The sequence below is a fragment of the Pholis gunnellus genome, assembly GCF_910591455.1.
Source record: "Pholis gunnellus genome assembly, chromosome: 20".
Lineage (NCBI taxonomy): Eukaryota > Metazoa > Chordata > Actinopteri > Perciformes > Pholidae > Pholis > Pholis gunnellus.
The window spans coordinates 10,516,727-10,544,161 of NC_136547.1; the positions used below are offsets into that span (position 1 = coordinate 10,516,727).

A 27,435-nucleotide genomic window follows, 5' to 3' on the forward strand; every position below is an offset into this window, starting at 1 on the left:
CAATGTTCTCATGTGAACTGTAGTTTATTAGTTTTAACTGAATTTGAATGTATTACTGTTTTTTTAGTTTTAGCATTTCTTCAATGTACTGGACTGGTTGTTTTATTTAACTAACTGAAAACTCCTTTTATCGATGTCTTCATCTTTTCACATTAGTTACAGGTGTACCACAAGGCTCAGTCCTTGGACCAAAAACAGTCTGTCTCATAACAAGGAACGGTATCTCCTGCCAATGCACGCTGATCACACAGTTCATATTGAATATCGCCTATCTCATAGTTATGTTTAGGATGCCCCAATATTTAAAACAGCTCTAATATGTGCAATAATATTTCTACTTCAAGGCCCCCTTCTTTACATTTCTTAGTAGTATGTTAATCTTGATTAAGATAGTTTTCTGAACTTTTGCCCTCTTATGAGTCTGCACACAGCTGGAGGTCTTGGAAGGAGTCAGTATCAGTACTATATGGTCTATTTTTGCTATGTTATGTTTTTTCCATTTGGAAATGTACATGATCATGTTGTAATGCTGCACTGCTGTGATGGTAATTTATTATGGGTTTTTTTTAGACTTTTGTGTTTAACTGATCTGTCTTGTTTACTTGCTCTGTGTTGATTTTCAAGTACATTTTCTCTGATAAGTATAAACATATTACATATGAAGATGTTTATAAGTATACATGATATGATGATTTGTATTAACAGTAGTAGTAGAAGAGGTATTTCTGTGTGTACCTGATATCATGCAAAAAGTCATGTCTTCAAAGATCTGATTGGGAAGTCGTTCCTTTATAATCTTTTCATCAGTTTTTACAGATATACCAACTATTAGGTTTACATATAATAAAATAGAATCTAATACATTTGCACAACAACAAAGCTCAACCCCTCATGCATTTAAATGGGATGGACTAAATATTAGAAAGCAACACCAACACTATAAATCAATAACTTTCTGGCAAAGTCAACGAAATGTAATAACGTAAAAGTGCCCATTAAGTTTAACAAATGCTTAACAGTGTTTTTGAAACCATGTTGGTGCATTAGCTTCTTCAGAATCAAAAATAAGTCCAGTCAATAATGCCTGCCAAGTTGCATTCATGGTGAGATTTTTGATAAAATATTAAGCTGCAGAAAGGTCAAAGATCCACATTTCTTTGGGATATAATGGTCAAGTCAACCAGGATCTTCCCCACCGAAAAGAAAAGTACAATATAAAAAATAAATGTGTGTTTCAATACATAAAATACTGACATTTATTATCTATTAATTTACTCATTGTGCATGTGTTTTTTGTATTTTCGGAGTGGCCTTTGGTTAATTTGTATAATGAAGTGCTTTAAATTAGGATTGATACTGATGTACATTGTGTATGTATTTATAGGATACATATAGTAGTATCATTATTATAGTAGTTGTTGTAGGATTGCACTCTGTACTTTTTATGTCAACAAACTGGTGACTTATATCATCGGGATTTTTATTGACTAAAGTTTAAACGAATAAAGGCTTTGAAGGCATGAGGCAGACAAATGGTCTCATCAATAAGATCTGATTGGGCCAAGGTCCACATATTACATTGTAAGCTCACGTGTTGATGGCGACGCAAGTATACTCTCCTTTCAAAGCACTATCGAATTTCATAGAGACTTTGGGATTCGGATGTTTCTTTCAGAGAAATAACTCTCTTTCTTTTCTGTAATTATCTCATATTGACATTGATATTAGGACAGAAATGATGCAGCCCGTGGGATGTAAGATTACGAAAAAAGATGATGAGGTACAAATGTTTTTAAAAGCACTTCAACACATTTCATAGAAGCGGCCATTTGTGCCAATTTAACCGAACGTATTTATAACGTTAAAAGAGACAGTGCAGGTCCCTTTAAATTGCCTTTTCATAATGAAGACATTTACCGAAGGTAATTAATATATAAACTATCCCGATTTGCCACTTTGATTTGTATTTCAGTTAATTGTAAAAGTAATTACAGAGCAAATTAACAGCTTTCAGGAAAGACCAGGGTTTTAGGGTCCGGTTCCATCTTGGGTGCCTTATTAATTTTCTCTCCCTTAGATGTGATGAAAAGGAGCGATAAATCTTGGTGATCGGCGAAGGCCAATACTAAATGGCTCCATATTTCACCGCTGCTTTAATAGAAATATTCATGCGGGCCCCTTAATGAAATTAAACCCGCGGTGGGGACAAGAGGCAGCGCGGGCGCGTGGCGATCACGAGTCCAGCTGTTATAATAATCATACAAGAGGCTGATAAAAATGCCTTTAATTGAAGAGAGAACTGCAAAATAAGACTTCCGGCGACTCGTTTTTACTAACTGTTCAGAGGTGAAGATGTTTATGTTGCCATTTGCAATATCATAACAGTTTTAATATCAATATGCCACGCACCCTCACCCCCTCTCCTCGCTCTCTGTTTGTTGTTTTGTTGTTTTTTTAATCATTATAATTGAGAAGGGTGAAATAAAATGGCCATAAATACATAAAATAGATCAATGAAAAAGCTTATTTCAAAAACATTTACGACAATTTGTCCAAGTGGAAACTGGAGCGTCTGATCATTTTGGGACTATATGATCAGCGTTTGCACCGTTTTTCCACATGAATACGTTTGAACGCTTAGTGGCAAAGCATTAGTGAGTTGACTCTCCGTCTCTCCCTTCGTCTCTTTCACGTTTCCAGGCAGGCCCACATCCCACCCACATCAATCTCCCGGTTATCATTCAGTAATTGGCCATGATCATCAAGGTCCACAATTAAATGGCGATCCTTTACTTGAAAACCACCCGGTGACTTGTTGATTTCCCCCGAGCAAATAAACGTCCCAGGAGTGCGGTTAGCTGATGAATTGACAAAAACTAATCAGCTTTATTGGTAGACAGGTTAAGGGCAACTGGGTGTCAATAATTCTCATTTTGACCTCCTCTTCCATTAACTTTAAGTGGCTTATTAGACCGAAGTCACCCGGAGCCACGGGCCTATTATCTACATCTCTCTCCTCATCACACTGGAAATATGAGTTTCAATTACTAAATATTTTGCTGCTCGTTGCTTCCATATTTTGCCTGAATTTGACATATTTTGACACCTACTCTTTTTTTTCTGAGAAGAAGGGAATCCAGTTGCTTGCCTTGTGATATTTTTTATTTAAAAAGAAAAATAGCAACAATATTTTCAAAGGGGCAAAAATCGGAAGGCTTATTTGCGGAAATCTCATTTTCATGTACAACAGAAGTCTGAAAACAAAACTTTGTTTGCTGATATATCACGTTAAAAGCAGTGAAGGTTCAACCTATCAATTTGGTTGCACAGCTCCATTACAGCAGGCCAGTGTGCGTCTGTCACCCTCAGCCTGGCAGAGCGACAGAAGGAGGGCTTTTACTTAAATTTCCCTGTTGGCCTCACGAGGTGCTTCGGCTCAAGATGTTCACTTTTGCGCATGCTTTCATTCTTTTAACAGACTATTCATTTATTTTGTTTGCCATCTACATTCAATAAGTAGCTTGCTACCTGTCACATCACCTTACACGTTAGGACTGAAAATTCTGTTTTATATTCAACTCATCCAACATGTTTTGGATTGAACTGCCATTTACTATTTCCTATTTATTAATAAAATGTTTTTTAATTTTCAGTTTTCAGGTTAGAGTTGAACAAAGTATTGTTTAACCATCTCCTACCCTCAGATGAACCACGACTGCTCTGAGATAGACCACCCTCTATAAATAGTGAAGGGAAATTAGCTGGACCCCATGGCATCTTTTCTTAGAAATATGTTTCTTTTTTGATATGATGAACAATGTGCTTGTGCTTGTGGCTGCCGATGTTTAATCAAATGTTACTGCACCTGTTCCTGTGACCTTGGTCAAATTGGTGATGTATACAGTAAGCCAATCCCCAAAAATATAAACCGCATGGCTCCTGCAATCATAAAGTCCTCCTTTAGTCACCTTGGAACCTTTTACGCCATAGACCCACTGGATTTTATAAGCAAAAAATAACATACAGTTATATAATTGATCAAAAAACTGGAGTTTTATTTCAAACGTTTGCGTCATTTTCCTGTAATAGCAATACCTATAAAAGCACTAACGCAGCCAACACCGTGCTTTACAGTGATTAGAGCAGAGAGGCGTTGTGACGTTTGGGACGGCCCCCTGCAGACGGCTGCACCAATCGCCTCCGTCTGACAGAGACTAAGTGTCACACGGAGCTCCTCTCTCACACTCCGGACCACATCATAACTTTTGAGAGGTGGGAAAACGGCACTGACTTCTCCTTCGCAGCAGAAGCGACAAAGACGCGCACCGGGGGCCCAATGGAGAAATCTAAAAACTTTCGTATTGACGCGCTGTTAGCAGACTATTCCCCCAAGGTGCAGACCTCTCCGCTCGCGCTTGTGACGTCCCTGTCCTCCTCCATCCCGTCGTCTGGAAGTGTGTCAGCCCTGGAGCTGACCGGCGCTGATTCTTTACGCACCGAGACGCCGTCTCCGCCGAGGATTTCCAGCTGCGGGTTGATTCCGAAACCGGGTTTCCTCAACAGTCCGCACAGCATGGTTGGATTACATCCGCAGAGTACCGCAGGGATCCCCGCGCAGGCTCTCTACGGCCATCCCATGTACACCTACTCTGCAGCAGCGCTCGCAGGCCAACACCCTGCCCTGTCCTACTCCTATCCACACGTCTCCCATCACCACCACAGCGATCCCATCAAACTGACAGCCAGCACCTTCCAGCTGGACCACTGGCTCCGGGTCTCCACGGCCGGGATGATGCTGCCCAAAATGTCTGACTTTAATTGTAAGTAGCTGTTTCATAACAGAATGTTCTGGCATTTTTACGACAAATACATAATATAATAATAATAATTTTATGTTAGGTTATGTATGGTGGCAGGCTGATCTAAAAATGTGCCATGGTACCCAAAAAGTCTGCATTGTTTGTTAGAGTTTTGCTTATACTATTATTATTATTATATATGTATATAAATATAAATATATATTATGTTGGCCTACATGATGCTGCTTCAAGACAGATTATGTCACTGTGCTAAAGACTCAGACATAGAAGGCATTCAATTTGTATTTAGCTAAAAAAAATAAGTAGTTTATTATATTTTCATGGCGCACTATTTCCCTCACTTATTATGATGTTCTGAATGAAGAGGCTGTAGAGTGATGATTTTTCTTAGAGGAACTAAAATGGACAGATAATGGACAGTGGGAAAGTAGCAGAGTAGTGTGAAACCCACAGTTGACATGCGATTTGCTCACCAGATACTACCTTTTTGTCTCCGCTCGTTTTAACAGATTTGTTCAAAATGGAGTGGCAAATAGCTTCTCTATGGAGATATTCATAGGTGGACGACCTTGTTGTTTAAGCAGGGAGCACATAGACAATTATATTTTATTACACCACCTTTGTTTGTTGTTGCAGCTCAGGCTCAGTCTAACTTGCTTGGCAAGTGCAGAAGACCAAGAACTGCGTTCACAAGTCAGCAGCTGCTGGAGCTGGAACATCAATTCAAACTGAATAAGTACCTGTCACGACCGAAGCGCTTTGAAGTGGCGACGTCCCTCATGCTGACAGAAACTCAGGTAATATTTCTTACAGCGATTACTTTTTTTTTTTTTTTTAACAATTTAGTTCCCCTGTTTAAATAATTAAATGTTTTTTTTAAAAGGTACACAAAGTTATTTTTAAAAATGTTTTAGTTTTCAGAAAATAATGGAGAAATTGATGACCAAATGCTTTGTCCTGAAGTACTTTTCCTATCACTCCAATTGTTTCAATTTGCCATTGGGCAAATGGCAGTTCATGCCGTTGATATTTTATTTCCATTTGAATTCAAGGGATTAAAAAAAAAATGTTTTCACTGTAGGATAATTGAAACACCGCAGCAGATGTCAATGTGCAATCTTTACGCAATCTTTACGCATAGTTACGCACAGGTAGAATCCTGTTTAAACCACTTCAAGTAAATTATTTTCTTTTCCTCAGGTTAAAATCTGGTTCCAGAACAGACGCATGAAATGGAAGAGAAGTAAGAAGGCCAAAGAGCAGGCCGCCCAAGAGGCCGAGAAGCAGAAAGGCAACAAGGGCGGCCAGGATAAATCTGACGGACTCGAACAGTCGGACTATAAGAGCAAGACAGACTCAAAAAATGGCAGAATAAGAGACTTTAGAGACAGTGACGACGACGAGGGCGACAATTTCCTGTACAACTCGTCAGACTGCTCTTCAGACGACGAGAGGAATCACACCAGTGATATAAGTCCGCAGCCTTGAAGAAGGACGAAGGGGGCGATCTCCATTTGTAATGACTCTGGGGGGGATTTTTGCTATAAAAATGCAGTTGCATGTAATCCAACCTCTAATCACCGTCATGTCATTTTTTTTTCATGAAAAGAATACAATGTAGGTCAAGAATAGATGATCTTGGTGTCATAAACAAGCAATAAAGCAGGAGATTCATAATAGGAGCATCATTCAGCACTCTGAACTGTGACATGTTGCATGGTTTATATTCCAACGCTGTAAACTGGCTCAGGACTTTGCAATCTTTCCCTGCTGCAATAGTTTGTCAGTAATATCATGTAGACCTCACTACAGTAAACAGCCCGCTGTTATTTGTCTTATGTTGTTCTATGTGGTGTTCCGTAATGTGTCATATCACGCTGATAAAAAATAAATCAAAATGTTATGTTTATTTTTCTATACTGTATTTATAAAATGGTCATCCCCGTGCATGCTAAATTTATTGTTTAGCGTCTCTCTTGGTGCAAACAATGTGAAATAAAAAACGTTTTTATATAAAAACTCAGTTGGCATTTTTGGCGCAAAAAAAATAAATAGTGCTTTGATTTACGATTTACTCGCAGTGTTTCAGCGCGGATGCGAACAGAGGCTCGTGTTTTCCTCCGTGCTCTGACAGCTCGGGTCATGGGAATTACTGTTAATAGCGCTGTCGGATCTGTGCAAACGTGCAGTGAGAGCAAACAGCGAGGAGGCGGTCAGACGGAGGAAACATTTCACACCACACAGGCAATGGGCTCGCATTAATAAAACCGTTTAAATGGCTTGTTGAGCGACAACTTGGCTGCTCAGGCACTATTTTCAGGGCTGAGGTCATTTAAAACGTATTTAGCATTAACAACAAATGTTTTAAATGTGTTTTTTTGATAAAATCCGATTTAAATAATATTCTACTTTTTTAGTAGTCCCCTAGCCTACATCGACATAGACTGTTTTTACATTGAATTAAAACACCAGACAGTCTTATACCAAAGTACTGTATGTCATTTGCATGGGCTCAAGAAAAACAAATGAGAGTGGACTTCCTCAAAAGCAAAAAAGAAATCCCATCAGCCTGCTTTTCCTACCTAAACAAGCATGTATTTTTTTAGGTTGTGTTATTAACTAATATGTCAATATCTAATTTGATCTTCTTTCAGCCTATAGTCTATCATTTTAACATATTTTGATTACCAATGTGACCAGGCTATAGGGCCGGTTTAATAACTCATCTGTACACTGTTCACACTATGCATTACTTTACAGAACACACGGTCTACAATATGGTCCTATACTTGTTACCAATGTTCCCGCAGTCATCAGCGTTAAACTACAGCAGGGGTTGACTGATTATGTGCCATTTGCAACGGGATTACTGAGCGATCTGGTGGTTATCTTCAGCTGTTTGCTTTAGCTGACTAAATCAAAGTTCAGCTGAGGGTCAAACCCAAACCGAATACGCCAGGTAAAGCCGATGGCAACTGGCTGGCTCCCGGCTGCAGACAATGGCCAGTGTATGGACTGCACAGTGAGCCCATTGATCCCACTATCTCCACCTTCTAACTGACAGATTCTCAAGTTTTTCAACCAGTAGTCTCCATAATTTCTCTAACAAAAACATCCCCGGTACTCAAGACTAAAGCGCATTTGTCCTTTTTGTCATCAAAAGCAAAACCTGCGTCTTAAATGTTCCATGTAATTAAAACATCTCTCCCTTCGACATGAGGCTACTTTGTGGACTAAAGGACATTTCCTCTGGTGGCCCATTCATGACCTGAGGCCACACTCCAGCCTCAGATTGATACAGGCCGCACCAATGGAGCTAATTAATAGGAGCAAGTATCAAATGTAACAGAATGACTCTGCTATGCTAACCACGCGGGCAGATACTGGTGTCAGCGAGCAAACAGAATAGGCTAGACTTAAGGTCCCTGGGTCATTTCATCAGGGTGTGTAAACACAGAACGACACCGCCGTCGCTCCCTATTCTCACCGCTCTTGTTTGTGTCACACTCGCAGCAAGCCAAGTGGAAATATCAACAGGGAAGGATAACAACATACAACTATTCACTAATCAGTTGCATTTAAGGCTGAGAAAGACTTTAATATGATGTGCAAGAGTAAATAGACTTAGTAAAGCCCAGAAGAATAGCTCCAGGTGTACGGACTCTACAACATTAACTCTTGCTGGGCACTGCCTTCGTGAGGGAGATCTCAGATAAAGAACCGTAAGGCATAGAAGAAGAAGAAAGGAGAGCTGATGTTAGAGGAAATAGTTCCTTTCTCTCTACAAAAGGAGTCAAAGCTTTAGGGAAAATGTTGGTGATTATTGAGGCTTTTAAAATTGTGACACTCTAAATATATGTATAAGCACCATAATAGATTTAGGAAATAAAAATATCCAAGGTATTGCTTTCAAATCCGTAGTTATTTATTGCAGAACAATAAAGCTGAACCAAACCACGCATTGTATTAAAATAATATACATAGTCTGATGCGTGTCTAAAGGCATCCATATCTTCCAGATTTAAAAATCTTCATGGTAAACAATTATGTACAAGGCCTCCCCATAGCAAAAACATTCATTTAATTTCAAAAACATATCTATTCTTCTTTGAAGAAAACTGCAGGTTTGGGTTCTTTGTGTCAAGAGACAAAGTCTTCTTCTGTTCTTCTGGTCGCGTACATCTGTTGGGCTTCTGGTGTGTGTGGTTGTGTGTGTGTAAGTGTTTTACAGTTTGAGCTTGGCCTCTTTGGCCTCCATGGCTTTGGTGGCGACCTGAGCGCGCTCTGACAGCGTCGCTGCTTGCTCAGCTGGTCCCTGTGACTGGGCATTCTTCAGCAGAAAGTGGCTGATGAAAAGCTTCAAGCCCTCCCGCAGCATTCCTAGCTTGGGGATTCCTGAAATCCTGGTGAATGGGAAACAATAAAGGACATTGATGTCAGATGTTCACATGGTGCGAAGCAGTAAAGAGGAGTCGTTTTACAAGATGCGGGCTAATAGAGGTGAACATTTCATCCAAGCCGAAATATCTATTGGATGGATTGCCATGAAAATAAGGACATCCGACTCCAGTTATCCCCTGACTTTTCCTTTAGTGCCACCATGAGGTCAAATACCATCCGATACTTTGGTTTATAACCAAACCTGCAAAACTAATGACATTCCTTTCAGTCTCAGTTGTGCTTATTTGTAATTACTAATGTGAAAACATTAAACTAAGACGGTGAACATGGTAAACATTATGCGTGCGAAACATCATCATGCTAGCATAGTCTTTGCGAGCATGTTAGCATGCTGATGTTATCATTAAGCTCCAATCACGGCTGTGCCTAGAAGTACAGCATTGCAGAGGTGCTAGCCAGGCTGTACACTCTTGTTTCCCAGTTGTTATTTTGCATGAATTAACATATTTAAATCTCCAAACCTGGAAGAAGTAAGTGTATGTAAAGGCTCACCTTCCAAACATGCTGGCGAGGTCCTCAGGCTCCATGTCTCTTAGCAGTTTGGTTAGCACCTGACGCAAGAAGCGCACTGTGGGCTTATCTAGTTCGCCAAACTCTATTACCTACACAGAAAAACAGAGAAGATCCCGGTGAATAGGTTTCAAGATTTAATTCAAGTTACAACATCAAATATAGAAATGTGATATAGTATAAACCTACACACGACATGCCACTTACTTTGAGTATGGAGAGGGAAAGGCACTTCTTCTGAAGAAAGAGGGTTACCAGCTGAACCAAGTTGTTAAAGGTGCTGCTGGGAAGGTTGGACAGCTCCCTCAACTTGTCCCATAGGCTGAACTGGAAAGTCATCTTGGAGAATATAGGACACCAAAATTATTTAATAACTGCACTGAATGGTATACTGATGGTTCCCCAAAAGAGGAGCAGAAAGTATAGCGAACAGAAACCAGCTCTGCATCGGTAATCCTCTCATCCAGATCCAGTTTACATGTGAAAAGCAAACATTCCCACCAGCTCTGGTTCGAGCTCTTTGATGAGGACAATGGTCATCAGTCTCTGATACGGACCCGCGGCCTACCTGGCAGCAAAGTAGGAAGTGTGGTCTCGCCCCCATTGTTTGTAGTCACAGTTTGAGTCAAATAATAATCAGAGGTGAGAGGTGTGAGAGGCTCCCACACTGCAGAGGTGAACTACAGGCCACACGACGCAGGTCACACGTAGTGGAACAGACTGGGTGGTCACGCACGTCCAGCATAAATGCAACTCTTTCATATTTTCTCATCATGACATGTACAGTAAAATGGCCTCTCCCAACTTTAAAACCACAATCCTTGATTGGACTCCAATATAATTCCATTACATCTTTAGAGTCCACATGATTTATATTCAAATAAGGACCACGTACAGAGTGTACTATGGCTTTAAATGGTACTTTTATCATTTACTGAAAATACAACATTCATACAAGCAATTAGAGATTTCCTCTCTCAATCTGATAATTCTAATTGCTTGATCTGAGCATCAGCATTTGTACAGCGGGAAAATATATTAATATTAGTCCATTTTAAGACATAAATGTCAAAGATTCCCTACTTGCAGCTACTAACATTTTGAGGATTGGCTGCTTTTCCGTGTCTTTTGTGAAAGTAAATAAAATATATTTCGGGTTCGGGGTGCTTATTTGACAAAACAAGCAATTTAATATCATCAGCCTGTGCTTTAGCAAAATTGTACTTGGCATTTTCCATGATTTTTATAATCTTTTATAAAACTAAACTATTGATTTACCCCACACATGAATTAGCATATTAACACATAATTAAAATAAAATTCATTTGCATAGCTACAGCTTTTATATAGATACAAATAATTTTAATACGGATCCTGCAAATTAGTAAGGAAGAAGTCTTGAGATGGTACTTTTTTTCCCCCTATTTACTGCTCTTGAGATAACAATTTTATGTGTCTACATATCAAACAATTGTCTAGGAGAATGACTGTTAATCGTATGTACTAATCATTGTGGTGGTAGGAAAGTTTATTGATGATGTTGTGGTTGATAAGAGATGGAGATCTAGAACTGGGTCTGTTTATTTGCAAGGCTCTGTGTAAGTGGGAGTAGTTTTATTTTCTATTCTCAGTCGTCGAGGTGTGAGTTTTACCAGCTGATTACCTGAAAGCGACGATCGTGGGAGCAGAATTTCTCTCCCAGTACGGCGTAATAGGCATTGAAGGCTTTCTCCTGCAGACAGCAGTCCATGAGAACATGAACAATCTCCCTCTCCTGCTTGTCCTTGAGGCCCATCCTTCACACAGAGCAAATAAAAGGCTTTATAACATCACGGTTAAAACAAGCATGTCATATTTCCTTCTTTGGTCAACCAACTTAACATGGAGACACACTGTGGAGGTGAGCGATAACAAACCTGAGCAGCTTCTGGAAAGCATCCAGGTAATCTTCGCTGGTCATTATCACACAGAAGATGTTTCTTCTGACCTCAGTGTTCATCCTCTGTTTCCTAGCCAGATCCAACACTTTGGCACTAAACTGAAATGAATCAAAAATAACAGTAAAGTGAAAAATAGCCAAATACACTTAAAGTGATGACATTACTGAATAACACCGACTAAACCTGGGCCTGGGGTATCACTTTTAATTAGTTCTTGTATCAATACTATGCTTCGCTACAAGCTCCTCAAATGTTACATTTTGTCCAAACACAAGCAACAGTACAAGAACTGAAAAAAGTGTAAACAAATTTGGCAAAATGTTGATGTATGTGTGCAAGGAATAAGTAAACAAGATTACAAATTTGAACTAGGAAACTAGACTGTTTTTGATACTTGTTTTTTAAATATTGAGGCTTGATACCCAGACCTAATACTCGAATACTACCGACGATGCACCAGCAAATACAATTCAGAGTGGCAAAAAATGTACCTTTAATTTAAAAAGTTCATGATAAGATAAATTAGTTAAATCAGAAATTGAATAAATCAAATACAAAACTGCAGATACTATAAATGCTGCAACACAGACAAAATGGGACGTGATCACTTCAGTATATGCTTTCCCTAACGTGGCATGGCTGATACCGTTAACATCAAAAGATGCCTAGCAGCACCCATGCAGACCTGCACCGGGATTACTCTCTTCTGTGTTCCAGTACTCTACCTGTCCTCCAGCAGTACTCTGTTTTGAGGTCGTGTTCCCTTGCTCGCCAATCATGGGCGCGCCGCTCCACGACGAGCCGACGATCCACCAGCGGCCCACTTGCTCTGCTGCCAGGAGATTGCCCAGAGACACCCTCAGTTTCATGTCGCTGCCTCCTGCACGCCGCTGGATCTGAGTAACACATTTACCAGGGATTAGCCATAAGCGCATGTAGGAGGCAAACACCAGTCATACAACATCAAAGAAGGACAACAATTAGCAATCGCGAAGTAACAGTAACTGTTAAAACAGCTATGATGAATGGTCATGATGATGATGATGAAAGCATCCCTAACACTCTGGACTTTGGGCCTGTAGAGGTGGCACTCTAGGGCCACCTGGTGGAACAAGTGGAAGCTACTATGAAAACAACGATCTTGTAAGAACACACTAACCGTGTTCAGTATGAGGAATAATACCACTGCCTATAAGCTACATATTCAAAATCGAATTTTGTTTCCATGAATGTAGTGAAATAAGGATATTTCAAACAAAATAAGTCACGTTGTGAAAACCACCCACCAGAGTCCTCTGCAGCTTCCTCAGTTTCTCCATCGGCTCAGGATCGTAGCCCGGGATCTTCCGCATATCGTTGTTCTTCAGAGCCAGCATGGTTTCCAGCATGAAACGCACCTGATACATAAATGAGAGGTCAAATACACAATGCTGTAGCCATCACCAGAACATTTGATGTAATTAACGACGCACGGTAAATGAAAGGTAATTCAAGTGAGAGGTAATTTTGTTGCCCTACCCTGGTCTGATCCTGAAACTTCGACCCCGTGTTGCAGGCCTTGCGTTGGCCCTCACAGATGAGCTCCTTGAGAGCCAGAGCGTCGTCCTTCCTCAGGGCGAAGCCGACATTCCTCAGCAATAACAAAACTAGCTCAATGTCCTTCTCTGTGAAGGCGCCAACAAAAAGTTTCAGGATGTCAAAGATGAGGACAGAATGCACCACCTGGAAGTTATAGAGGTGACCGACAATGGCGACCAGGTTGTCGCATTCTTTGCTTTCCGATGGGTTCTTGTACACCTCGTCAAACTTCCGCACGACCGTCTCCAGAAATTGGGCTCCCACCTGGAAAATCATCAAAAGGAAATATTACAAACTTGTGATTCATGTTATGATTGGATTTATGTAAGTTAATATCTTTGGACGATGACGTATGATAAATAAAGGGTGAATATAACAGCATCACAGTAAGTTGGGGTTAGACAAACCCCTTAAATCAAGTTAAAGAAAACCTCAAAATATAAATTATATAAATATAAATTAAAAATCCCTCACACGATGTCGAAATTTTACTGATGATCCTGTTTAGGGTCATTTACAAGATGGAAAGTCAATACAACAGACAACAATCTTATTACATCTTACGCGAAAGAAACCGAGGAGTTAGATGTCACTTTCTAATTCATTAAAAGAGTATTATCTCTCAGTGGAGATGTGTGGAAGCAGTTAAGCCTTTTTTTTTTTTTTTTTTAAAGGGCTCGACTGAATAATCCATGAGCTGATGTCAGTTCTCGGGTCACTGTTTCTTACACTCAGGCTGGTAAAACCAAAAGCTACCCGACACCTGCGGTCGCTCTTATCAGTGGATGATACAGTGTAATGAAGGTCTCCAAATGGAAATGCCTTCAGAAGGTAAAACCTGTTGAATTAGGATCCATCCAAGCATCAGTTAATGGGGGGTATGTTTACCTCTAACCCGACGGCGTGATGGAGGATGCTGACAAGCAGGACGTGCTCCATCAGGAGTCTGTCAGGCATCAGGGACGGGGTGACGCAGGCTGCTAGTAGCACCTCTGTTAGGGTGTCATTCATGTCCTTCCTGCTGGAGCTCATGTACAGCTCCTCCAGCTGACCACTGATGGACGCCATGTTGGGCTCAGTCAGCCTGAAGAAGTTAGAAAAACCAATGATTTATCACTGGTAATTCTACCAGAGCTCAGAAATCAAGTGTTACTGTGACCAGTAAGAACAGACAGCAATATCAAATTAAAGTTTGCTAACACTAAGAAACAACAGTTATAAGCTACTAGTCATATATTTTGAGAGGGGGAATGTGCTATTATGTTGTGGTAAGACGGTTACCTGTTCAGCAGGCCTTTCACGTTCCTCTTCAGTTTCTCGAGCTCAGCTTTGCGTTTCTCATCTCCAGCGCCTCTTAAGTGAGGCGGCACGTACTTTCCTGCTGCAGCGCTGACCTGGACATTGGAAGAAGTATCTTACAATTAGATCCATTATGCAGCAAAACGAGATGTCAATGCTGTGACAATAATAAAGAAATAGTTCTGAACTCACCGTTTCTGAATATAAGCCTGCTGTCGTTGTGTCACGGGTGTCTGCTTCTTCCTCTGTTTCACCATCATTTTCATTGTCTGAGTCAGCTGCATCACTCTCATCCAGCTCGGCCTCTATTTCCTTCTCCTCAACCATTTCATCATCGTCATCATCATCATCGTCGTCATCATCATCGTCGTCTTCATCATCATCAACCTCGTTTTCCCCGTCAACTGAAGCCATATCTTCATCACTGCCTTCACTCGCAATCTCATCTCCATGTCCTTCGTCCTCATCTGACAGCTGAGAGTCGTTCTCATCAAGTTTTTCAAAGTTATCCTTGGCCTTGTCCATATCTTCTTCATCATCCTCATCATCATACAACCCCACAGCCGACGAGCCGGAGTCCAGCACACCAAGGATGTAATCCAGTCCGTCAGCCACAAAGGACTGAGGGAGAGTCTTCTTGTTTTTCCTCTTGTTTAATCCCAGTTGTTTCTCTAATTTCTTTATTTCTCTGTCTTCGTCTTCATTTGCCTCCAGAAGTGCCATTTTCCTCGATTCTTGAAGCGTATTGGCTTTCTTGACTTTCTTGTCTTTCTTGGCAGATGAAGGTGTCTTAGAGCCGTCTGGTTTCTCTTTAGTAACACTTCTGGACTGTTTTTTTAACATTTCTTTCTCTGTTTTCTCAATTTTCTTCTTTTTCTGCTGCTGCGGTTCCTCAGCTACTATTTCAGAGTTTTCACCACCATCGAGGGGTAAACTGAGGGTCTGTTTACCCTCATAATAATTTTTCATTTTGGCTTTTTTCATTTTTCGCTTTTCTTTACGTAGCTCCTTCCTGCTCTTCTTTTTAACAAATCTCAAGCCATGGTCATTTTCCCCTTCTTCAGTGACACTTTTGCTTTTAATAAACTCATCCACAGCCACCAAGTACTTGTGTAACACAACATTACCCTTCTTGTTTTTGCTCTTCTGCTTCGCTTTCACCTTCATCTCTACAAGTTAAACTCAAGTTACTGACGCTGACTCAACCGGCTGTTACCCTTCTTTCAGAATGCAGCTACAGCCACTTAGCTTAGCTAACAAGCTAACGTTATGAACTACAGAGGGTTTAAAACAAACTACAGACGTAAAGCACCTCTCGCTTATTTTAAACACATAAATACCTTGAACTGCACATGTATCTCCATGAGGAAAACTGTGTATTTGACCCACAAGCACGTGACCATTTCTTTCCAGGGCACGCCGAAGACCTGGCGCCTAGTGATGACGTACTTTATTATGGGGCGTTTTTCTTTCTTTTTTTTTTAACACGGAGCGGTTTTCCTCCGATGTAAACTGTCTGTTAACCAGTCGGGGCAATATATTTGCAGAGAGAAGAAGAAGAAGAAGAAGAAGACACCGGGAGTTGTTGCCGTTGTGGTGCCAGTTGCACGCGACCTATCATGCTGTGAATCTGTAGCTTTCTTTTTTGTATTTGCAATATGAAGAATGGAAGAAGACGATGTTACTATCAGAGAGCAGAATTTCCACAGCCAAGTTCGAGAGTACATCGTAAGTAACGGCTAGTGGAGGCTAGCAGGCTAACAACGTCCTCTGCCGCTCAGCAACGTCAACGGTGGCTAACGTTAGCTTCACCTGTCAGTTAGGACACGGGAGAATTCAACTGCTCATTTAGTGACGCACCCAAAACACGTCTTATAATAAGTCAGATCTGGATTACATTTAAAACAACAACGCGCTCATTAAAGTTAGCTAACGTTAGCGAGCATTCGTAAGTAGTTGTATTAACTTCGCTGGTGTATTGATTGATATTGGGACAGACTTGTTATAAATAAACCTGCAAGATCTTTATCTGGGACGTGGACACAACGTCCCAGTCCTCAGTTATTCAGGCTGAGAGAGGACATCTCCCCCATTCAACCTGAACGTACAATATCACGAGAGCTTCATGTAGGTTTAATAGTTTAATCAATAAATGCATTTCATGTTTCATCTCTCGTTGTGATGATTTGGTCGAGGCTTTTCAGTAAAATATCCTTAATTTCTGATGAGTTCCTCTGGTTGGATGATTGTAACAGACTTTAGTTTGTGTTTAAGGAAAATATTATTTGTAGTGATTGGGAGAGGAGACAGTTTGCAGTGTAATATTATATGTAAGAAGATGTCTGGCGAATGTTTCACCACTGCAACTTAACTTTTGGTGTCCTCAATGCCTGATCCACCTGCAAATGCATGTGACAATAGATAATATAACTTATAAACTATTGTCATGAGTATCTATCATTTCACAAAAACAAGCAACTTCAAACTATCAAATGTTTCACCATCAGACAAGCTGAACAGCTCAGCTTTAGCGTGCACATGTTGTCCTAAGTATCTCTCTCAGTATCCCATATCAACATTCTTAACGTAAGAAGCCTTTTGCACGATGCTGTAATGGCACGTAACATCTTAATGTGGGTCAGCTTATGGATTGATTTCTGCAGGCGTAAAATTATATTTATTGTGGCGCATGCTTATTTTGCAAGCCAAGGTTACTGTTGGTTAACTTTCGAGTTTGTAAACATGACTCAATGACAAGATGGCATACGCTCCTATTAGACCTGAAGTGTGGGAAAGTGTTTGTAAAAAAAGTGGGTCCTAAAGAAGCATTGAAGAATGCACAGCAAACCGGTTTACTGTGAGAAATCAAGTTAACACGGGAGACTACCTTGTGCTTCGGTCAGTAATTACATTTTCCACCACCACCTCCAAACAAGGAGGTAACCTCATTATCACATGCTTGTGGAAACAGAGATGCACTGTGTTTGAACAAAATGTAAAGTTGTGACATCGCTGAATCGGAACAACCACTAGGAGACAATATAACGTGTGCTTAAGTTACAACATCTTGTTACTCTTCCTTTCCACGGTCTCTTCCACACACCTTTTCATACACCCAGCTAATACCACGATACATGGCCTGGTATTTAGCTTTCTTCAGCAGACCTCTGTTAATCAGGTTATCTACTGTCTAATGTTGACACATCGGAAATCACATTACTGCTAACAAAAAGTCAAATAATAACATTTACTGTAGTGCATGAAGTCATACGGATCAGTTCTTCTTGCAGGAATTGTAAGATCCTCTCTGAAAACAGTAATTACCGTCCGTCACCTCCTGCTTGAGTTCATGTAGCATAAAGGTGTGAAATACTGTTGCTAAATTGGTTGAGGATGCGTGCAAACTGCTTGCAAGTAGCTGGATTTGTTATGACTTGCTTCTTTTCCGTTGCATAAAGTGTTTTTACTTGAGTGGTTTTACTTGAGCCACTGTAGCTTGTGTGTGTGTGTGTGTATATATCAGCTGTCTTTCATTTGGAAGGGGACTGCAGGTGATAAGCCAAACAGTTTTTGCTACGGCCGTCATATAACGCCGCATACCTCCCAGATTGACGGAGGATTGTTTAGCGTTTCTTTTTATGTCCGTTTGTCTGTCTGGAATGCGCTCGGTTTGGCTGAGTCACTTCCATAATCCCAGCTGGGGCGTGATGAGTTCTCCAATGTTGACAGGGTGCAGAGTGCTGAAGTGGGAGTTTCTAACATTAGTTAGGTCCCGGTCACAGTAGAAGGGGGCGATGTGGAACGGGATCCTTCTGTAAGACCATCCAGCTTGTTTTGAAGGCAGCGGTTACCCAATAAATGCCATGCATTGGTCCTTTCTGGACCACTTTGCATGTACTGTTGGCTTGATAGGTGCGTCTGATGTTGGAAAACAATGATGCATTACTCCGTATTGTTCTTTGTGATCATAAAAATGGGTCATGTTGAGCTTTACATTAGACGTGAATGATTTCTGTAATACTGGGGACGGCATAACTTCTTATTTTTTCTGAATTTGCACACTTCAACAGGCCTAAACCCCATGTAGCGCTATTTTTGGACAGCAAACATGTACATTTACATACGGCACAAATACTTAGTGAGTATTATTAGAACATGGGGCCAGAATCGGTTGAGCAAGGCTGTCTGCACTCGGTATTCTGGAACTTGTGCAGCCTAGGCTGGAAATGAAAGCTCTCCACAAACAATCTCTAAAAAACAAAACTATAAACTATTGGACTGTTCCCTCAAAACTAGTTAGTTATGTACATCACCATGGGCTCAAGAAACCTTTTATAGTTTACTCTACAAAATAATATATGGGACACAGTCACAGGAAGTGGAGAACTTGCGTTTGAAATCTGCCGGGTGAACTGTCAATAACTGCTTGCTAATGACTGAGTGCCGACTCATCGACAGACCAAGTAAATCCTTAAACCAAGATTCTTATGTTGTCTTTTCAGATTTGCTTCCTCCTGTTTGCAGTCCTCTACATTGTGTCCTACTTCATCATAACTCGATACAAGAGGAAGAGCGGTAAGTGTGTCAAATATGAGCTCTCACTCCGTGGGAACAGAAATCTGTCGGATTTCACAGTCTCAAAGCATCAAACTGTAACACTTACGCGGCAGAAATGCGTCCGTGGAGGACCCATGTTCACAGTCTGGGTTGTGCTGTAACTGCTCACAGACAGAGTCCTTCATTGTGTGTGTGCGTGTGTGTGTGTGTGTGTGTGTTTTGACTGAAAGGAAGTCATTTCCATGTAGGATTTAGGTGTTTGCATGAGACACCACACCCATGCGTGTAGAGTAATCTACCACAGGACAGCTCTTTATCAGTGTGAACTGTATCCGCACAGAAGAGCTTTAAGGGCTGTGGCAAGATGAAGACTGTTGTCCCGTAATAACAAGTGTGACGCAGCAGGATAGTGACAAAAGCGGTTTGATATCCAAACAATAACGACCCAAGGGACCTCTAACGGAAGGATGTGTTTTGTTCCTCTGTAACATCTGTGACACGTTTGAGCTACAGCAGGGAGGAATGAATGGAAATACAACATGAGACCTAGTTGTGAAGGAGAAAACAGCGATGAAAACATTATGACCTGTATCCCGTTTTCCCAGGAGACATTTAATATGTCCAGGTCACCGAGGCTTCCCTTGTCTCATTTGGAAAGTAGACCACTTTGCACCAGAAATCCCTTCTGGAGTCGTGTACAGTAGGAATCTAGGCTGCTCTTCTCCTGACACCAGCGGTTTGGAGCCTCATCCTTTTGTAAAATATAAAGTGGCATTACAGGCACTACTTTCTCATCTACTGTCGCACATATTGAGATGATTATGAGATCATTCTCTTTTTTTAGCACCCTATGTCTACCAAGGGTGCAGTTGATAACTAAACTGTTAGCTGTTTCTGCTATGAAATGTAAACATTTCTCAAAAGTTTTAGTAAAAAATGTTTTCAAGGAATAGGAGCACCTCCACATAACTGTCTAGTGATGTGGTTTATATTGTTTTGGAAACAATCAGAGATGCATGGAGAGAAATAACATTAAAGGTCCCTTAAGTTAGGCATGTCTCAAATACTTGGGCTGTTTTGAACGAACACTACAATAAAGCATGTTGGTATCGGCCGATAGGGAAGTGAAAATATCCGATGTTTAACTCTGCTTCAACAGATGCATGCTGTGTTCTTCTCCGTGCTGTTTGACGTAGGATGTGATGTATGAAATGTGCAGCTGATACAGCTCAAACCTGTTGTGACTGAAGCGTTTTGGTTTCCTTTATAGACGACCACGAGGATGAAGATGCCGTTGTCAATAGAATATCGTGAGTAGATCTGAGTTACATCTTCTTTTTAGAACAATGTAACATAGAAAAGGTGGCAACTAGCTTTTAACTAGATATTTATTTTAGGAATTGTAAATCATATCTTCTTCTTTATATCAAGATGAACACAAGAAAGCAAATGTATGTTAAGAACGTTAGTCAGCTATTTGAGTAAAGAAATATTTGAATTCAATGTTGCTAATTTGAGCTGAAACAATGAATTGATTACCAGATTAACATAAGCTAAATCTGCACCTGCTTTCATAATGAAGTCATCATTTACGTCATGTTTTCTAGCAACGACAGTGAAGCGCTTCTGTACTTTATATCCCAGCGAGGTGAATATCTTGTGATTAAACCTAACAACCAAAACAATTAGTTGACTAATCTAGAAATAATCAATAATGAAAATAACCATTAACAGAAATTGAAAAAGCATTGCATTAATTCACTACCTCAAAACCTCAGTGCAGTTGATGTCATTGGCCAGAACTGTGGTGCCGCGTATCTCATATCGCTCGGTTTAGAGTAGCAGCAGACGTCACACCCGAGGGTGCCTGTTGTAGCCGCAAACATCCTGCATGTTTGGTTCCAGCGAAGCAAAGTGGCACCTAAGGGTCCAGCTAAACGATGGAAAGCATTTCAGTTAATGAGCTCTTTTGGTGATGTGGGGACTGTGAGCTGCCCAACTGAGGACCACTGAGCAGATGGTCACTCCCCTGAGACCTGCAGCCTCTGAACCTCTAGAAACATAGCTTCTGTAATCTATAAAGATGTTATTACCATGTTGTGAGTCTACATGTGTTTTTTTATGGTGACTAGTCCTAACACTTGTGTGTGTGTGTGTGTGTTTCTGTCTGTTTGATTCCATTCACAGATTGTACTTGTGCACCTTCACCCTGGCAGTGTCGGGTGGTGCCGTCTTCCTGCTGCCTTTCTCGATCATTAGTAACGAGATCCTCCTCTCGTTCCCCAAAAACTATTACATTCAGTGGCTCAATGGCTCCCTCATCCACGGTCAGTAGATCTCATACTAGTTTAATTAGACTAACTAGTTTTCTCTCCCGTTCTTGCTCCTATAATATTCTATCTTCGAACATATTTGGAATTACATTGATTTGAATCATGATGATTGTTTTTACATTATTGTCAGAATCAATGGAAGTGTTGATTAGCATGATGTGCAAATTGTGGGGAAACTTAATGTGATTACAAAATGATAATATACACTTTTAAATCCTTGGTAAACTATTTTTTTGTCTTTAGCAAGTACAACACTCAAGTTGGTCATCATTTCTTTTAATCCAGTTTGTTTGTGTTATAACATTACTTGATAAAACACAAAAAAGAAGAGGCATTGTTGCAGCGTCAAGCTTCACTACGTAAAACACAAACTGGAGTAAAAGAATATATTAATAGACAACATTTGAATTTGCTTAACTGTGACGTTGGTTGAAAGCGTCCCGTCTCATTTGTTTTGTCTCAGTTTTAAAAACTGAATTATATGGTGTCTTAATTTTAATACCAGAGTGCAAGCTCTGATTACAGTAAATGATGGACATACTGAGAAGTATTGACTTTTCTATAAATGCTGACACACTTTTAAACTTTGATAGTTGAAAGTTTAGTAATTGTGTTTACGAAATATGATTGATGGAGTAAGCCAGTTTCCAACCATGTGAGATTTAAAAGTGATGCCATGTCCCCACATATCCGATCAATTGACATCTTTATGTCCCAGTCACCCCACAGAGTCCACGTTAACCCGTCTATACAGCTGTTGGGTGCTGCAACAGCCACCAGGGGGCAGTAGAGTCCATGACTTAGACACAAAGAGGCTTACCAGATAAAACCTGTGTTGGCACCTCTCCTCACAACTACTGATATTCAAGGGAAAGCTCTCAAAAATATGGGAAAACCCTGTTAATGTAACCTCACCGAGCCTGAAACAGTTATACGTACCTCATTTTTGAATGACCTGTATGTGTACACTGTCATGTGTTGGGTTTCTGCAGGTCTGTGGAACCTGGTGTCGCTGTTCTCCAACCTCTGCCTCTTTGTCCTGATGCCCTTTGCCTATTTCTTCCTGGAGTCTGAGGGATTCGCGGGATCTAAAAAGGTACATTGCCTTAAGTTTGCTGCAGAATTTCTCTGTATCGTTTTGATTTTAGTTTATTGTCTTTGTGTGCAAGATCATCAGTCTGGAACTAGCTTTAAAAAATCCTGAGAAATAATTATCAAGGTTTTTGTGACACTGTAGCTGAAGTGATTCATTGAAAACAAGACAATCTGCGAAGATTTAAAAAACTATGCCTCGAAAGAAAAATCTGAAACTTTGATTAGGAAAATGTGGACCCCTGTTGGTTTATTTCTCTGCTCTGCTGCATGCAACGGGCTCTCTCTTAACAGCCAAAGAGCAGCAGCAGGTGCCTTGTCCGTGCCCTCTCCCTGACTCTACGCCACTGACTGTAACTGCCACCGCAGAAAGTTCATTAACCATGAGAAGCTGGACTTCGCCCAGCGCCACATCCTGACAAACCCTCCCAACGAGGCCGTCGGCTGCAAACGCTTCAACACTGCTGCATCGGCCCGGCTGATTTAAAGCCTGATTCCTTGTCACCCCCCCCTCCCCAGCCCCCCCAAAATAAAACTTCAAAAGGACAGGCTAATAATCGAGTTGTAAGGCACAGCGAACTTCCTCGTTTAATTGATTACCCCCACCCCCCCCCCCACCCGCCACACACAAAAAAAAAAGGCTGGGGGCTCGTGTTCCAAAAGTCCATAAAGTGGCTGCAACATGACGGCACAATAGAACCTTTACTTTTAATACACCTCTATCCTGTGTCACAGTTTGAAACCTCTCTGGTTTATGTCCCTCCTGGCAAAGGCACATAAAAATTAGCCTGTACTGTAGTGTATCGCCAGCTCTTTTCTTCCTCGGCCCACTAATTTGGTTTCGGTTGGATTTCTTCAGTGGACGGCAGGACCTGATGTGTAGGAAGCAGGATGAGGGCCTCTTTCACGTTTTGTTCTTTTTCATTTCGTTTCTTGCTACTGATCTTCCATAAATGTGCTTAGAGGAAGCACTGTTCAATGTTGAGCTGCACTTCCACGTATATATTGTGTGTGTGTGTGTGTGTGTTATGGAAGGGGTGCAGGTGACACTTGCACAAAAACTAAAAACTGAACTGCCCGCAGAGTCAATCATGCGGCCGACAGCGAGCGGAATTTAAAACTCAGATCTGAGTTTTTATAATGCGATATTATCCTTTTCCCCAATAACAGCATTAGACCACATTGTCATAAGGTTTTATGTGGTATTTTAACCTCCTGGGCCAATGTTATGGCACTGCGAGGTCCTTTTGACTGCGGAAATGAAGTGAATGATGAGTTTCACTACCAACATGGTAAGTCGGTCTTTTCATGTGGCTTTGTTTACTTTTGACGATGTACTAAAAGACGCCACCAGAATAAAAATGGAAATGTGGATGTTTCTTCTTTTTTTTTTTTTTTTACTGTTCAACTCTTTAGAGGCTCTGTCATCTGAGAGATTAATAGTTTCAAAAATTGTCCAAATTGTGGATGAATCCGAGCGACTTCGGGTCTTGATGCCGGATGTTATGATCTGGCTTTAGTTGCTGCTGTAAAATGTCTCCCGCTTTACTGCTGTGTTCTCAAATCTTTGCCGAAGAGCTCCATCACCGAGGCCACAAAAGGTCGTTGTGTACTTCATGTTCATTGGTTCTGATGATGCGTTAGAAACCTATATAGCGTGCTGTATTTGTAGTGGTATTCTAAATGAGGTACTGTGCATTGTTTTGCGGCTTAATAAAGCATTTCTGTCTCGGCACCACCAGTAGATGGCATTGTAATGATGAGAGCCACCGCTGTCATCCATATTGAGATAATCAGCGTGTTCTGACAAAGACTGTGAAGACATCAGCACCAGCCTTTGTTCTATTTATATCAAGAGACTTAAGTTGGCTCAGTAATTACACACGGCGAGTGTGATATCTTGAAGCTATATTTACTCAAAAACAATTAGATCAAGGTATTAACAAAAAAGTTTTGACGATGACAACTCGCTGGTCTATTTCCAGTGCGGTCTCATCTTATTTTCTTAGCACTAATGCTCAGATGTTTATTACCTCCTCGCTTAAAAAACATATGTATTCAGCGCCACAGCCTGAGCCACTTATTGTAACACTATGAGGAAAATATGCGCAATTACAACTAGGTTTTAATATTCTAGGTTTATTTTATCTATTTCAGAAACATTATAGAGTATGCTTTGCAGTGAATAGTCTTTTTTTTTTTTTCTTTTTTTTTACCCAAAGTATTGAAATGTGTTTGATCCTGAAACGAGTTGGAACGAGTCTGACCCCCTGACTGACCCAGCAAAGGGCCAACAGGTTTCATCTGGTAGTTAAAGAAACTCCTCATCAATCTCATCCTAAGCCCCAACCCGCCAATGATGAGAAGTGTGTTTATTGTGGAGGGAGAGGAGGAGAGGGAGAGAGAGAGAGGGAAGGGAGGGGGGGGAGAAAACGTCTCGCCGAGCAAACCCGCGTGGTGTTACTAAGATACTCCTCTTTGTTGGCGCTCCACAATGGGGGCCTGGATATTTATTTCAAATCTCCTGCACATGCGGACATTTTTCCCAGGCCTTCTCTCGGGCAGGGCCAGTCGGAGAATATAAAGTGGTGTTTACATACCTTCCTTTAAGGTCACAATGTCTCCCTAAAGCTGCCTGTTACAATGTTCGTTACCGCGGCAACATATTAGTTCGAGCTGGGAATTTAAAAAAAGAACAAGCGAGTTGGTCAGGATTCCCCCCCTCTCCTCCTCCCCCCCCCTTTCCTCTCGTGACTCAGTTTTTCGAAGTGATATGTTTCTGAAGCTCAACTGATTCTGCTCCGGATTCTTTTGCCGTTTTTCTTGATTTTTAAAGCGAGATATCGTCCATCATACACAGAGACTGAATTACTACTCATAGTAGTATTATGTCGATCGGCTATGGTCCTATCCTTTTACCTGAAGAAAAAGCCAGGATACAGTCGTGTATTCGGACACCTTTCAGTAACCACTGTAGGATGTACTTCTTCTGTTTTCTGACTCATCTGGTGAATCAGCCATGAAAGCAGAAAGGAAACAGGAGCTTTAATTCACATACCCCAAAATCATGAACATTCACAGCAATGTTTTCTTTCTTTTCTCTTTTTTAAAAAAAAATCCCCCCCCCCCCCGCTGGTTTGAACGATACGACGTGATGCCGATCATTTTCCATGCTCTGGTGTCATTGCTGCTTTATTAAGAGTCTTTAGAAGTTCGTTGTGCAGCTTTACAGGCGAGTGTCCCTCTCCTCTGCTTTCTGTCTTTGACACGGTCATTGCGCCGTGGGCCGACTGGTTGAAGGATACACTAATAAGGTCCCTGGGCATCTGGCATGTCTTTAGCAGAGAGGGCAGTCCTTTTGCCGGGGAGCAAAAAAAAAAAAAAAGGACCCTGCCCCCTCCGTCACGTATTACACTCTTGGCCCTTGTTCCACACGCCCCTGACAGTGAGCAGAAGGATGGTCTGCAGGATGATCTCTGCCACCGCCTGCTGACCTGCTAAGGATTGATGGCGGCAACTCGGAAGCTCCTGCACCACCTAACTCTCGTTCTTTGTCTCATTCCACCCCCCCCCCCCCCCCCCCCCCCCCCCCCCCCCCCTCCTCCTCCTCCCTCATAACATCCAACACAGCCCTGCATCTTCCCGAGTATCATCTCTTACGCTCGTCCGCTATTGCACACCTGGCATTTAACTTCCAGAAGAAGAAGACGGTGGCAGATTGTGCTTTTAGTTCTTCTGCAGCACAAGCAGGGCGTTACAGCTGGTGAACTGGTTCCAGGCCCTCTGTGGCTTTGTGTAGTTGGTTTATTTACCTTGCTGGTCATGTGCGTCTGTCTGTGTGTGTGCGTACGTGAAGTCATGCATGTTTTGTTTGGTACTGCATATGAAGCGGTTATTTATATATTTTTTTAGCTCTGGCCACTACACGCATTTCTTGGAAGTCTCTCCTTTCCTGTTGGAGCATAGCTGCAGTTAAGCAGCCCCTCGCTCGATGTCGGTGTGAGGATCAGGGGATGCTGAATATTTCAGAGCTGCTATATTTAGATGTAGTTACACATTTAGAATGGCAAGAATAGAAACTTTCAGCGGGCGCTCTGGATGCCAAGGCACAGGTCTCTTTTTTTGTTTCCTCTCTTCCCTCACCAGTTGACAGTTTCATCTTTGATCGGTGATGATAGCTGAGTTGCATATTTCTATTTTTATACCATAGTTTTTTAAAGCATAAATTCGCCTTGCTTTCCTATTTGATGGGGAACAAAGGACTTCATATTCTCCCTCGCAAGGAGAGGTAAGGAACTTTCAGTGTGCAGTGTCATGCATGTGCATGGATCAATGATACCAATCTGGGCTCACAGTTCACTGTCACATCACATCTGACACAGTGGACTGCTCCTCCAGCGAGGCAGGAGCCAGGGATGATAGTAAGGGAGGTGACAAGCATTGCCTTTGCCCTAAATGATCTGAATGGGTAATGATTTGAGTCTTATAAATGATTGAGAGACCTATCTGAAGGGAATACACCTTCAGCATGGCATGGGCGGCTTGTTAAGGTGGACTGGTGCGCTTGAGCGGACGCACGTCCTGCCTGCGGCTTCTGCTTGTCCTGATGCATCCTTAAGAGAGGCGCGTGTGGGACGTGGCTGAAGTCCCTGAAAGCATTCCTCGCTCACCTCTCTTACCTCCAGGGATTGAGATTCTCCTCCATCAGTCTCCCTCTGTTGTTCTCTCTCTCTCTCTCTCTCCATCTCTTCCTTCCTCCCTCCTCTGGACGGTGTTGAGCGTTCTGCTCGTTGGCCAGTTGAGCTGAGCTGCGAGAGTCTTGATTGCAGCGAACTGAGGAGCGCC

General features: G+C 41.4%; 3 protein-coding genes across 3 annotated transcripts in view; 2 read left to right on the forward strand and 1 right to left on the reverse strand.

Moving 5' to 3' along the window:
- Positions 1–4,336: 4,336 nt before the first annotated feature.
- Positions 4,337–6,308, forward strand: mnx1 (motor neuron and pancreas homeobox 1; the record flags this gene model as incomplete). The annotated part of the gene is made up of 3 exons (XM_079181007.1): positions 4,337–4,820; positions 5,457–5,617; positions 6,021–6,308. 3 exons carry the CDS (start codon positions 4,337–4,339, stop codon positions 6,306–6,308), a joined length of 933 nt encoding a protein of 310 aa, XP_079037133.1.
- Positions 6,309–8,820: 2,512 nt separating this feature from the next.
- On the reverse strand, positions 8,821–16,007 carry nom1 (nucleolar protein with MIF4G domain 1). Its single transcript, XM_079181603.1, has 11 exons — positions 14,801–16,007; positions 14,591–14,703; positions 14,198–14,393; positions 13,250–13,573; positions 13,018–13,128; positions 12,457–12,627; positions 11,708–11,829; positions 11,455–11,587; positions 9,999–10,130; positions 9,774–9,883; positions 8,821–9,223 (listed from the first exon to the last, which is right to left on the reverse strand). The coding sequence occupies exons 1-11, from the start codon at positions 15,773–15,775 to the stop codon at positions 9,046–9,048; spliced, it is 2,565 nt and encodes an 854-aa protein (XP_079037729.1). The 5' UTR covers positions 15,776–16,007; the 3' UTR covers positions 8,821–9,045.
- A 161-nt stretch (positions 16,008–16,168) lies between these two features.
- The window catches only part of lmbr1 (limb development membrane protein 1), a 30,046-nt gene continuing 18,779 nt past the window's right edge, over positions 16,169–27,435 (forward strand). Inside the window, exons 1-5 of the mRNA XM_079181226.1 lie at positions 16,169–16,336; positions 19,111–19,183; positions 20,436–20,475; positions 21,353–21,492; positions 22,491–22,594. Coding sequence (XP_079037352.1) covers positions 16,274–16,336; positions 19,111–19,183; positions 20,436–20,475; positions 21,353–21,492; positions 22,491–22,594 — 420 coding nt within the window. The 5' untranslated portion in view covers positions 16,169–16,273. The remainder of the gene's footprint in view (positions 16,337–19,110; positions 19,184–20,435; positions 20,476–21,352; positions 21,493–22,490; positions 22,595–27,435) is intronic.